The sequence below is a fragment of the Calidris pugnax genome, unplaced genomic scaffold (assembly GCF_001431845.1).
Source record: "Calidris pugnax isolate Ruff unplaced genomic scaffold, ASM143184v1 scaffold39, whole genome shotgun sequence".
Lineage (NCBI taxonomy): Eukaryota > Metazoa > Chordata > Aves > Charadriiformes > Scolopacidae > Calidris > Calidris pugnax.
In genome coordinates, this window is record NW_015090828.1 from 2,536,542 (window position 1) to 2,548,489 (window position 11,948).

At 44.4% G+C, this 11,948-nt stretch overlaps 1 protein-coding gene across 3 annotated transcripts in view; it reads right to left on the reverse strand.

Moving 5' to 3' along the window:
- Positions 1-1,816: 1,816 nt before the first annotated feature.
- Positions 1,817-11,948, reverse strand: part of NCOA4 (nuclear receptor coactivator 4) — a 13,112-nt gene continuing 2,980 nt past the window's right edge. Inside the window, exons 1-10 of one of the 3 annotated variants that reach the window (XM_014940447.1) lie at positions 11,786-11,915; positions 9,047-9,200; positions 8,484-8,624; positions 8,275-8,363; positions 7,668-7,776; positions 6,999-7,070; positions 5,848-5,991; positions 4,665-5,669; positions 4,226-4,315; positions 1,817-3,619 (exon numbers count right to left, since the gene is read on the reverse strand). In XM_014940447.1, the coding sequence (XP_014795933.1) occupies positions 3,614-3,619; positions 4,226-4,315; positions 4,665-5,669; positions 5,848-5,991; positions 6,999-7,070; positions 7,668-7,776; positions 8,275-8,363; positions 8,484-8,624; positions 9,047-9,187 (1,797 nt within the window). In that variant the 5' untranslated portion in view covers positions 9,188-9,200; positions 11,786-11,915 and the 3' untranslated portion in view covers positions 1,817-3,613. Of the gene's footprint in view, positions 3,620-4,225; positions 4,316-4,664; positions 5,670-5,847; positions 5,995-6,998; positions 7,071-7,667; positions 7,777-8,274; positions 8,364-8,483; positions 8,625-9,046; positions 9,201-11,785; positions 11,916-11,948 lie in introns of those variants that run through there. The other 2 variants (XM_014940444.1, XM_014940446.1) reach the window with 2 other exon arrangements.

The window sequence follows — 11,948 nt, forward strand, 5'->3', positions numbered from 1 at the left end:
GTTGCAGACAGGATTTGTCAAGCTGCTCGCAGCCCTCCCACGCGGTGTCACATCAAGGAGAGCAGGGGACACCTTGGCCGGCCCGAGGCGCGGTGTTTGTCCTCCCAGACACGGCTCCGCGTTGTGCTGGAAGATCCCAGACAGGTTTCCGTGCTGCGGCAGCACGGGAGGGAGGCTGAGGGTGCAGGTGTAACAAAAGCTTTTTTTGAGTCTTGTAAAGCTGCTTTTGTGTGGTGTTGGGATGGGGGAAAGGCAATTTCACCATTCCCTGTGAGCAGGTGACTGCTCTTACAGTTGGGGGAATTTGGTGAAAAATCACTGGTGGCGTGGTAGGACGCTCCAGCTTCCTCCATGAAGCAGAAGCTGCTTCTGAAAACAGGAGGGAAACGTATGCTGGGGCAGAACAATGATCCAGCGTTTGTAGCTTGTGTCCTCTGACTAATCTAGGACTGAAAAAGGAGGAAAAAATCCTTTTTTATGCTCTGACAGCAGGCTACCCCTGTGCGTAATAAACTCCAGTGAGGCAATGGCTGTGTTCCAAGTGGAGTTTTGTGTCCCATGCGAGCGTTGCCCTGTGCTGTTGAACAGCAGGCACCGCAGTGACACCAGGGAGTACCACAGCCTCTTTTGGTACTGGAACAGCACCGTCAGTGCCAGCCTCGTGTTCCCCTGGGGAGTCTCCTGCCCCGCCAGACAGCTGCCAGGCTTGTGCCACGGCAGGTCCGAGTTGGTGTCTGGTGCCCCAGGAGCAGCCCTGCTCCGGGCAGGGAAGGACCTTCCTGCCTGGCTGTTGAAAAGGTGCTGCAGTAGCGTTGGCTCCCACCTTTGGGAAGGGTTTACCGGGGCTCCACGTGTGCCCAGTGGAGGAAATAGCAGTTTATTTGTTCACTGGCCCAGCCTGTACCCTCTCCCCCAGTGTCTGCAGCCCAGGCCTTGGCAAGTCTCTAGCCATAAAGCTCCAGGCTTTCACCGACACACAGGTTATGTGACCACAAAGGGCTCTGGTTATTTCACACTTCTGTGCGTTAAGATTTGTTACAGAAACTTGGCTGAGGGAGAAGCAGGAAGTAACTGCTCCAGCTCCACAGGGAGGGGGAGAAATGGAATAAAGTGTTCCTCAGTACAAGGCATCGATCTGGTATCTCAGAAAGTTCAAAGAAAGGCCTCCAGATGTTTGAGAAGCCACAAATGGCGTTCTCTGCTCCTGCTACTCTGTCTTCCTCATCTTTGGAAGACCTTAAGTATTTTTATCCCTGTCTTTGAAACTTAAACATTCAGGATACGTGTGCAGGAGTTCTGCATGTGGCTGCTCCTAACAAAGAACCTCTAGTCTGTTTATAAAAACCGTGTGTATGCACACCCACACAAGAATTCAAGGTGTTGTGCTTGAAAGGCTGCCAGGCCCAGCTGCGGGCTCTCTCTCGAGAACGTTCTCTTAATGCCCCGATGCAGCCTGCAGTTTAAAGGAATGGAAAATCCTCAAAGGAGGAACAAAACATGCAGGGAGTCCGATGCTCAAAAACCAGGAGAGCAGAAGAGGAACCAACTTCCAGTTGTGCAGCCAGAGCAGAGATGTTCTACAGCCCTGGGAGAAGACAACTGAAGGGCACTAAAATCCAGAAATCCTCCTGAAGTATTCCAATGATAAGAAACAAACATGTCATTTTGTCTAAATCTGTCTTTCTCCCAGAGCTAAACCATGTGCCTCCAGGGTGGGGGTTGAGGCAGAGCTGCCACAGCAATTAAATAGGAGTTAACTGGGCAACCTGCCCCAGCACTTCTCGTTCACCATCTTGCCAAGGAGACGTACCACAGCTTTGGTTGCAATTATTTTTTAATGGAAAAGAAGACTAATCAATGTTTTACATAAATATCAGTTAGTGATAACAAGTTGAGTAAGTAAAGGAATACATACCCCCAAGTTTTAAAGGCTCATAATGAACGGACAAAATAGCACACACTGACAACTACAAGGAATTGTAAGAGGTGGGCTGCACGTCAATCACCTTCCTGTACCTTCAGCTGCTCACCCCGTGGGGCTATTGCTGGGGTTGGTCACCGCGCTGGCGTCCCAGGCAGCAACAAGGACACCCTCAAAGGGGAAAGAGAACTTGGAAAACCTATTTGTGCTTCCAGCAGAAAGCTTCAGCCATGGAAGTACGAATGCCTCGGGTGGTCCACTGACATAAGCCCTTTCAGGGCCTGGTTTCAGATGCGCGGTGTCCCCCCCCCTCAGACTAAAAACATTTTAACCAAATGCCCAGGTTCTGTCAGTCGGGAATGTGTTCACACTGTAAAGTAGGACCAAGGTTGGATCTTGCTAATAACTTCTCTTCTACAGTGTTGTGAAGAACTGAAATCACTTTCATTGTGGGGCAGGTTGCGGGGCTGGGGAGAAGGGGAGGTGATTTTCATAGTCATTAAGAGCAGTTTGTTGAGTGGAAGATGCATCAGAAACAAGGTAACTTCACAGTTTTTCATGCAAGCCAACAGGCTCGACCCACGTTTCCATCCAACATCTCCACGGTCCTTCCTACGGGCTCAAAATGCTGAACACCTGAAGAGGTATTGCTCGTATGACCACAGGGACAGGGATCAGAGCCACTCGACCCCACTTTCATATGCACAGTAACATGGAAATCCACAGCTTAAATATCTTTAAAATGGATCAGTGGGAGCCACAGTTTGCCAAGTTAGTGTCTTCCCAACTAAACAGCACAACATCAGTGCGATGAGAAGGCATCTAATTCCCCAAATATTACCTTTAAATATTACGTGGCTAAGATGCCCGCTTTCCAGTGGTTTAGTCAATAAAAGCTCATTATGAATTATCAAAAACTAGCAGAAACACACATTTTGTCTTACAGCTTTTTCAGTGAGATTCAAATGGTTATTAAACGCTGGGGACACGGTAGGATCTCATCTATTGATGCATGAAAATTAACACCCTACCTTGTTCTCTGAATGGCTCACAAATTTGCAAGTAAAGTTTGCATTCCAAACTAAAGTTACCAGTTACGTGTCAGGTCCCATAAATTCATGTCTTTTTCAAACCCTGGACTACACACACGCAGCCGGGAGACGCACCGATACAAGATGCAAACGAAACCTTTAAAGTTAGCAACTGCTCAATAAAAGAAATTGCTTCCAAATACAGCCTAAGTCATCTCGCAACCCCGGTAAGCTGGAACCCGACTCATGGCAAAGCTGTAGCAGCTGAAAGGAAAGGCCACACTCCTGAAGTCCCTGCCGAAGGTGGATGTTCCACAGCACCAGAGAGATTCTGCTTTGTACTTGCACTGGCTTCAACATACTTCAAGTGACAACCCATCAAAGAAGATTCACGTAGTCCCAGAACAGATAGGAATTTACTAACACCTCTATAGTATCGGATCGCTTATGCTCAGTGGGTTTACATTTCAGAATTAATCATAACAAAAAGGCATCTTCTGCACTGTGACTCTGTTATATGAGTAAATCTTTCTTTTTGTTATAATTTTAGAAGAAAAAGCAGACGGCCAAACACAAACACAAGAATTCAGCTGGCTGCAGTCACTCAGCGTGATGTGCGATTCATCAGCAAGAAGGGGATGATTTCGATGCTTCCAGTTTTTCACATCTAAACAAACGTAAAATTAGGTTATTCTCTTTAATAAATGGAAAGCGACACTTTTTGGAAAAAACCAAAACCAACCCAAAAAAAAAATATATATGTATAAGACACTGCAGGGGAAAAAAAATTCTTACTAAAATACTTCCTAGAAGTGAGTATCTTGCCTTTTAGGGTTTGGAGGATGACTGCTTAGAAGGACTTTTTTTGTGAATTCCAAAAACAACGATAAAAAGCGTTATCTCGGCAGAAAGGAAAACCATGAGGTCAGCTGTAAATACATTGCCCAGATAAGAAAGAAGCTGCCTGGAAATTCAGACATTAATTGCATGTTCTAGTTACAACAAAAGTTAGCAAGATTTTAGCAAGCGTCAGTCAGTTGAAGAGTGATTTACTCAAGAACATAAGTGACTCCCTCCCTGGCTCGTGATCGAAAGAGGAAGAATAATGACATTTGGAATGGTCCAAGCTGCTAGGAATGTATATGGGGAGAAAATCAGAACGCTGTTAAACATGATGTTTGGAGAACACTGAAGACAAGAGCTGGCTGCCTGTATTCTGTAACCCCCCGTTACCTTCGGGCTCAGCTGCTGTAATACGTTCTGTGTCTCCTACCTGTAAAGGAGTCCGATACAGCCATTTTTCTGTATCTCCTTGGAGTTTCATACATGCAAAAAGGTCACAAACTGTAGGAAGGCCGAAGTCCTGAAAGAGAAGTCACATTAATTACTGATCTTCAAACACATTCAGACGTACCTTCAAATTCTGTCAAGTGCTCAATAAGAAAATAAAACTGACTTCAGAGTCTCTGAGATGAATACTTTCTCCATTTAATAAAACACTTCATTTGTGTTGAATGCTAGCCTTACTTCAGTAACTAAGTAATAATCACTGAAAACATTAAAAGAGCTAACAAACCCCAAAATTGTCAGTCAGTATTACCCAGAAGAGCTATGAATTTGGAAGAGAAGGCATGCATTACATTCAGTAAAACAATGAACCCAGCTCATTGGCTTAAGACACAGCAGTAACAAAGACTTAGGAACATGCTCACTTGTGCTTTTTTGCGTAGAAGCCATTTATCTTCTGCTGGAGGTGGGTTCACATTTTCTAGGTTGTTTGAAGTCAACACCCAACTGTTTACGTTCAAGGGAAGGTGGAATGGAGCCAAGAGGTCTAGAAAAGGATTCTTGAAACTATTATCTGCTTTTTCCCTACTCGCCTTTTCTTCTGCACTTTCTGCTTTGTGCTCAGAGGTGGCCAGCCAGCTTGTCAGAGGCCTTTCGAGCAATACTTTCCAGGGTTCTGCGATCTCTGCTGAATAATCTGCTTTCTCTGCACTAACGGGTTCCTCTGAGAGCTTCTGAGAGGGGTTAAGCCAGGTACTGGCAGCAGACTTGGTCTTCTCCTGCTCAGGGTTTGGTACATCTTTCTGGCTGACCGGAACGCCGTTTTTATCCTTCCCTTCTTTCTTCAGAAGCCATTTACAGAGAGCCTCTTTTCCACAGTTTTCATCACACACGCACTCTGAAAAGCTGGTGCACACCTCATTAGCTTTGCACACATCTTCCACCTTAAACGGGGCCTGAGGGTGCTGAAGCAGCCAAGCACTGACAGCAGATGGAGTGGGTGATTTCTTTCCGTCAAGATGCTCATTCAGGCACTTCAGATTTCCCAGGTTCTCAATTTCCACACTTTTGATCTGGCTGCCACGACAACTGGTACACGTTTCAGCTTTCAGGAGCCAATCATTCAAATTAAATTCTTCGCTGAAAGGCTTAAATTCATATTTCCATTTCTCATCTGAAGAAGCACCACTTCCGTTTTCTGTGCCAGGAGTAAGCAGCCAGTCAGAAAGGTCCATCTCTTCTTGTCCAAGTTCCTCCACTGGTTCAATAGTGAAAAAGGAGGAGTTGAAAGTGGAGGTGGAGTCCTTGCGGCCTGGGGAGTCTGTCTTCCCAGCAGCATCACGCTGTTGGTTCTGCAGGAGCCAGTTTTCCAAATCTTTCAGATTTCCCCAGGCTTGCTCAAAATAACAGACTTTGGAAGAATTTAAATCCTAGTAAAGACACATTGAAATGCATCTATTAACACTTAGAGCTTGGAGCATTCTGATAGTAAATGCACAAGTATTTGTTGAACACGAGGCAGAGTGAACAGAATTACAGAAGGTTTAATTCCCACCATATTCCCCCTGCAACTGGATACTGTGTTTTCCCCTTTATTAAAAGGCTCACCGGGCTGGGCTCTGACACACATTTTTGTGTAATCCATTCCTCAAGGTTGGTGCTGGGAACGTACGGAGCCGGGCAAACACCCCCAGGTCTGCTTCCCAGTAGCCAGTCAGCAAGTGAGGCACCCCCTGTCCCACACAACGTCTTCTGCTGAGAAAGAACGTTCTTGGTTATCAGAAAGTCTCATCTCACAATCTACGGTGAACATCAAAATAGGCATTCAACATAAATGCACTGATTGTTTTGTGATCCCAGATTCTTCAGGGAGCAAGAAAGGGAAGCAACAACTTCTACAACACACGGTTCTGATAGGTGTAACTGTGTTGGGTTTGGCTGAAGTAGAGTTAATTTTCTGCCCAGTAGCTGGTCTGGGGCTGGTTTGATTTGTGCTGGAAACAGCACTGATAACACGGGGGTGTTTTTGTTCCTGCTGAGCAGCGCTTGCACAGAGTCAAGGCCTTTTCTGCTCCTCACCCCACCAGCGAGTAGGCTGGGGGTGCACAAGCAGCTGGGAGGGGACACAGTGGGACAGCTGACCCCAGCTGACCAAAGGGACATTCCACGCCATGTGACACTGTGCTCAGCATGTAAAGCTGGGGGGAGAAGAAGGAAGGGGTGGGGGACATATAGAGTGATGGTGTTTTGTCTTCCCAAGTAACTGTTACTCGTGATGGAGCGTCCCATCAGGGAGGAGCGAGTGAGCAACTGCGTGGTGCTTAGTTGCTGGCTGGGGTCAAACCATGACATAGCCATAACCACCATAACCCTCCTTCTGACCACAATTCCTGTTACTGATTTGCTCCTTCACTGACACTGGTTATGTGCAGAGCCCAATGTAAGATTTCTCGTTAATTTCTGCATTAAAAGGAACGGGATAGTTCCAAGTCCTGAGTTGAAAACATCAAGGAATATTCAATTAAAAAGTTCTGACTGACAGTCACACTCCAAATTCACTTTCACACTATGTTCTTGCACATCTGTTCCTGGAGCAGCCAGAACATCAGATCACTAATGCTCACCACAGCGACTGTCACTGGCAACTCAAACATCTTAACAAACACAAGTCATTACTCAAGCAAGGTAACGTGCTGTGCTTGACTTCTCCTTTCCCTTATATACAATTAAACGTTCACAGATACAAGTCTTAATCTTACCTGCTCACAATTCATTAGGGCACAATTCTGCGCTGGGAACCAGGGGGAAGTGTTCTCTCTCTCTGAAGTTTGCTGTAAGGGAAGAAAAGTTAATTTAAATCTCCATTTTGTCCAGTTTCTAGGATGAATTCTACAATAAAGCAGAAGTAAAGTGCAGTTACAGCTGGTCAGTTCTTTGCAGCTAACAATTCTCTCAACATTTAAAAACAGAATGGAGAAAGATTTACTATAAAAATACTACCTTCTGTCCATTTCCTTTAAGAGAATTATCTTTAATAATACAGGAGATAACGTTGCTTATGTAAAAATCCCAAAATATTTATATTGCAGAGATACATCTACAATGCTATGAATATCTAAAGAAAACCATAACATTAATTTTCAGTTGCTGGAACAGAGTAAGAATACAGCCATCATTCCCTTAGTCTCTGCCAAAATAGATTAAAATAACAGGTATGTAACCAGAGCTAATCTCAGGCAAAATCAGAACCACATGCAATAGCTAATAAACCACCGTCAGCATATTACACAGCTAAAACTGTATGACTCGTACACAAGATCCACTTAAGCTGTAACTAAAAGTAGAAATATCACTTGGAATATATTGCACTACTGCCTCAAGAAAATTTTGTTTCAAGTATTCCAACCCAGGAAAGTCTTGGTGCTCACCATTGTTTTAATGGAACCAAACGAGGTAATAGCCTGGCGAAGGTAAGATGTGTCAGCCTCAAAATTCAGGATGGAAGACTCCTCTGGTTTAAGAGTAAGACCTCCCAGTCTGAAAAAAGAAAGGTGAGAGTTAAGGAAGAAAAAAAAAGACAGACAATCTTCTTCATCAGTCATTTTTGGGAATCAGTGCATTATTTCATAAAAAGGCTTCCAAGCTGACTTAGCACTAATTAGGTAACAGAAATACTTTTAATACTTGCATGAAAATAGAGATGCCTATCTACAAATTAAGAATAGAATAAATAGCCAGCAAAACAGAAGTTTCTCCTTCTTACTTCAATTACCATCAACAACTAATATTTGAAATAATCTGCACAAGTGAGTACCTCCACTGCTCGTTACGGTCCTGTTTTTTCAATCTAGGGTAGAAAAGATGAGAAGAATCCTATCTCAGACTGCTTTAAAGACCTTATTTCTAAGGACCATTAAAAATGTGGAAACAGTGAGTTAGATCTATCATTAGATCTATCAGAATCAAAAATTAAATTAAATTCATAAGTCAAAATAAACACCAATTGTGTTAACTTGCATCAAAAAATATATTTACCTCTCCAGGCAAACTGAAATCTGGTTTGCTAGTTCGTTACTGTAGGAGCGTTCCAGCTGATGAATAAGGCAATTGAATTGTCCCAGATACTGCACGGAAGATAAAACACACGTTACTGTTCTGGCTCCTAAGATTAAAATTGAGAAAATACGTGCAAGGAGAAAGTTTACTTAAAAGTGCCAGTGCAACAATTTGCAAGCAGCTCTTACCCAGTAGAGCTGCTGTGCCTGCTGCTGCAAGGCCTCCTCTTTCAGCTGCTGAATGAGATCCACCTGCTCAAACAGCCAAACCTCCCGGCTGCGCAGGCATTCCAGGTGCCGGCTGATGTGGCTGTGAATCTTGGCTTTCACCTGCAAGGTAACATGCGCTGTGTCTAGAACATCTGCCAAGCAGTATGAGCAAGCAGATGCTGTGCTGATTACAAAACTGCATTTGTCACAGAGAAGTGGTATTTTTGGAGCAATTTATTTCTCAAAAACTAACCACAGTTACCCCGGCACCACATGACTCAAGTTAGTAAAAGTTCCAAGGCTGCCTTTAAAGAAGTATCAATGAACAATATCTCTCTATTCCGACATTTCAGCCGGCAGCTTTAGTAAATTCTGCGTGCCTAAGCCAGTAATACCTTTATCAAGAGCATGACCAAATTACACAGCAAGACTCTAGGAAAATTTCAGACCATCATCATAATAGAAAGTGCTCTGGAACAATAAAAAACGTCATTAAAGTCATATTAGTTATTAAAACATTTTGTAAAAGAATTTAAAATTACCTCTTGCCAGTTCTCTTTAATCTGCTGTTCAGCTTTGACAATTCCAGATATAGCTGTTTCCAGGTCCTTCTTTGCTTGAAGGCACTTCGCCAGAGGCTCACTGCTGCAGGAATTTCTACTTCTATCTTGTGGTGGACTCATTCTTGAAGTGTTCCTAAAACACAATAGAAAAAAAAAATTCTTAATAGTTTCTATTCCTCTTTAAGGGAAGAGAAAGAACCATCTGCTTCACTATAAAGGTGAACAAAAAAACCCCTAAGACTCTAGGCTGATACATGTTTTCTAAATAGATAGAGCTTTCTCCAGGGGCCACAATGGTCTCTCAAACAGCTCGGCCCATGGATTTTGCACAATCACAGGAAAAGCAACAGATATTTGACAACAGCTTCAACCGCAGAAGCTTAGGCAATCCTCCCCTGCCATTCACCTCCCTCTGCCTTTTATGTCTAGCCAGCAAACTCCAGCAGCTGAGGGCTGATCCAGGCAAGGTTCAGCAGCTCTGCCGGAGCTGAGGAGAATGGCCTTTCTTCAGCTGCAGGCAAATGAACTGGCTCCCGTAAATGAGAAAATTCTAATACAGTTGATCAACTGAAAAACCAAGTGTGGATCCACAGATTACTAAGCTGCAAAGGCTGAAACTTAGAGCTGCTGCTCACTATTTTTGTTGCAGTCACAGCCACAGTAACTTACTGAGCTTCAGCATGTCCTTAAAGAAGTTACAATGGTAAGAATTCTGCAAGTAAGGGAAAAAAGTTAAATATGGATTTTTAGTAAAAATGGGAAGTGCCAATACAAGCATTTTTAATAAACAGTGGGTATTTTGTTACTGAAGAGTTTCAATTCTCCTGTTTGTTTCATGGGTTCCTGAAGCACTAACTAAAGATTCATAGTGAGCATTCTGTTTAAAACAAGTCTTCAGCAATGACAGCCGTGGAAATTCCCAGCTAAATTACTTAGAGTGTACATATGGACTAATCTAAACATTTCATAGATTTTACCACTCCTCTGGAGGAAACTGAAAACAGTATTTTGAATATGACAAGACAACCATGGAGCTTGTGTAACTGAGCAGCTCTTTGGGCTTCAGCTTCCAAGCCCCACGACCATATAAACTGCAACCCAAAAATCCTTCTACAGCCAAGACCCAGAAGATCCACATAAATTGTACATTTCAGAGAGCAGGGGGCTGGGAGTAGTTTGCCAGGGGAGCTGACAGAAAAAGCAAGGTTTGTGATGAGGCAGTGGCAGAGGCCACATCTCCCTTGGTTCCCTCCACACCACAGGCTCCCTGGAGCACCCAGTCACGAGACACGGAGCAGGAACAGAAGCCACATCAAGCCCCTGCACCCAACTCAATCCCACCCTCACAATGTCTCATTTCTAGGAAGCGCAGAGCACAACTACAAAAGAAGCAAACTTGAATTTATTTTTTAAGCTTATGTTAACTCTACACCAAATTACTCAAGGTGCAGAAGTCCAAAACGCATCATTCTCCATTCTCTGCTACGAATGCCAGTTTTGTCCTTGCATTCACATACTCTAATTCATTTGCAGGTTCAATTCTGTAAGGTTTCATAATCTACACCTTGCTAGTGATGTTCAAATAAAGGGAAGGTTTCTCTTCGCAACACCCCTTAGATTTTATCTTGCTTGTCATCTCTCTCATGTACAATCTACAGGAAAACATAAGTGAGAGCCCTAGCTCTCAGGTATAATCTACAAGTACAAATGCAGAGGCAGAGATACACACAGCCAAGAAAACAAGGACATTAAAAGCTGTCATATACTCAAAAGTAAACAAAAAAGTATTATTGTTCTTTATTATTTCATTCACCATACTCTTATGTAAGAAACGATCAAAGTCTGAAAGGCTAAATATAATTGCCATGCTTGCTTGCACAGTAGAGAATGTACTTACAAGAGTTTTGTGAAAATAATATTAAGCTGTGTATCTACAAATGCCAAGTCCAAAGTACGCTGCATTGTCATTTTCTGACTTCATGCCACTAAGGAATTGGCCCCAGTGCCTGAAGAAATGCTACTTTTTCAGAGTCTGCAGGAGCAACTTCGTACTGACACAGTCAAATTTAAGAAACTTACACGTGCTCCTCTAATGACCTCTGAAAATACTTGCACTTGATGCTTTTCTGATTTTTCATTTGAATGCAAGACTCTCTCCGAAATGCACACAGAGAGAACGAACGCTGCTTTCCTCCAGCCAGCCAGCTCTTGTAAAATGGCTGTTCTCATGCTTTGTCAAAAACTAGGCAATACAACTAACATTACAGTTGAGGACGAGAGTCAATCCATCCTTCATTTTAATTTCCACAAGCCTCTAACAAAAACAAGCTGGGGTAACCACCTATTTCCGTGCTTCCTAATTATCACCAAATAGCAACAGGCGTTTAAGACACATTCGGGTCCCATGGTCTGAAATACCCGGGATCACACACGCAGCAGGATCACACACGCAGCAGGATCCACGGCTACAAAAGAGTCACCATTTTTGGCCATTTCCACACCAGGGAACTGCTCCCAGCCCCAGGGTATCCCACCAGGGACATACAGCCCCACAGGAGGCACACCCCCCCAAAACCAGCCGACCCTACACTTGCATTGCGGGGCGAAGGACGCAATCCCGCAGCCCTTTCCATGTCCCCCCCCCGACCCTGCCCAAGCTCGGAGCCCCCAGCGGCTGTTTCTCAATCCCCGGGCAGATTCCGCTCCGAAACAACTTACTCTCCGGCGCGGACGCGACCCGATCCCGGTGTAGGCAGGCGCAGGAGCCGGCGGTGGCTCGGTCCCCGTCCCTTATCGCGGCGGACAGCCGGGCCCCGCCCCGCCGCCACAGCGCCCGGCCGCCCCCGCACGTCGGCAGCGCCCGGGGGAGGCGCGGGAGGGA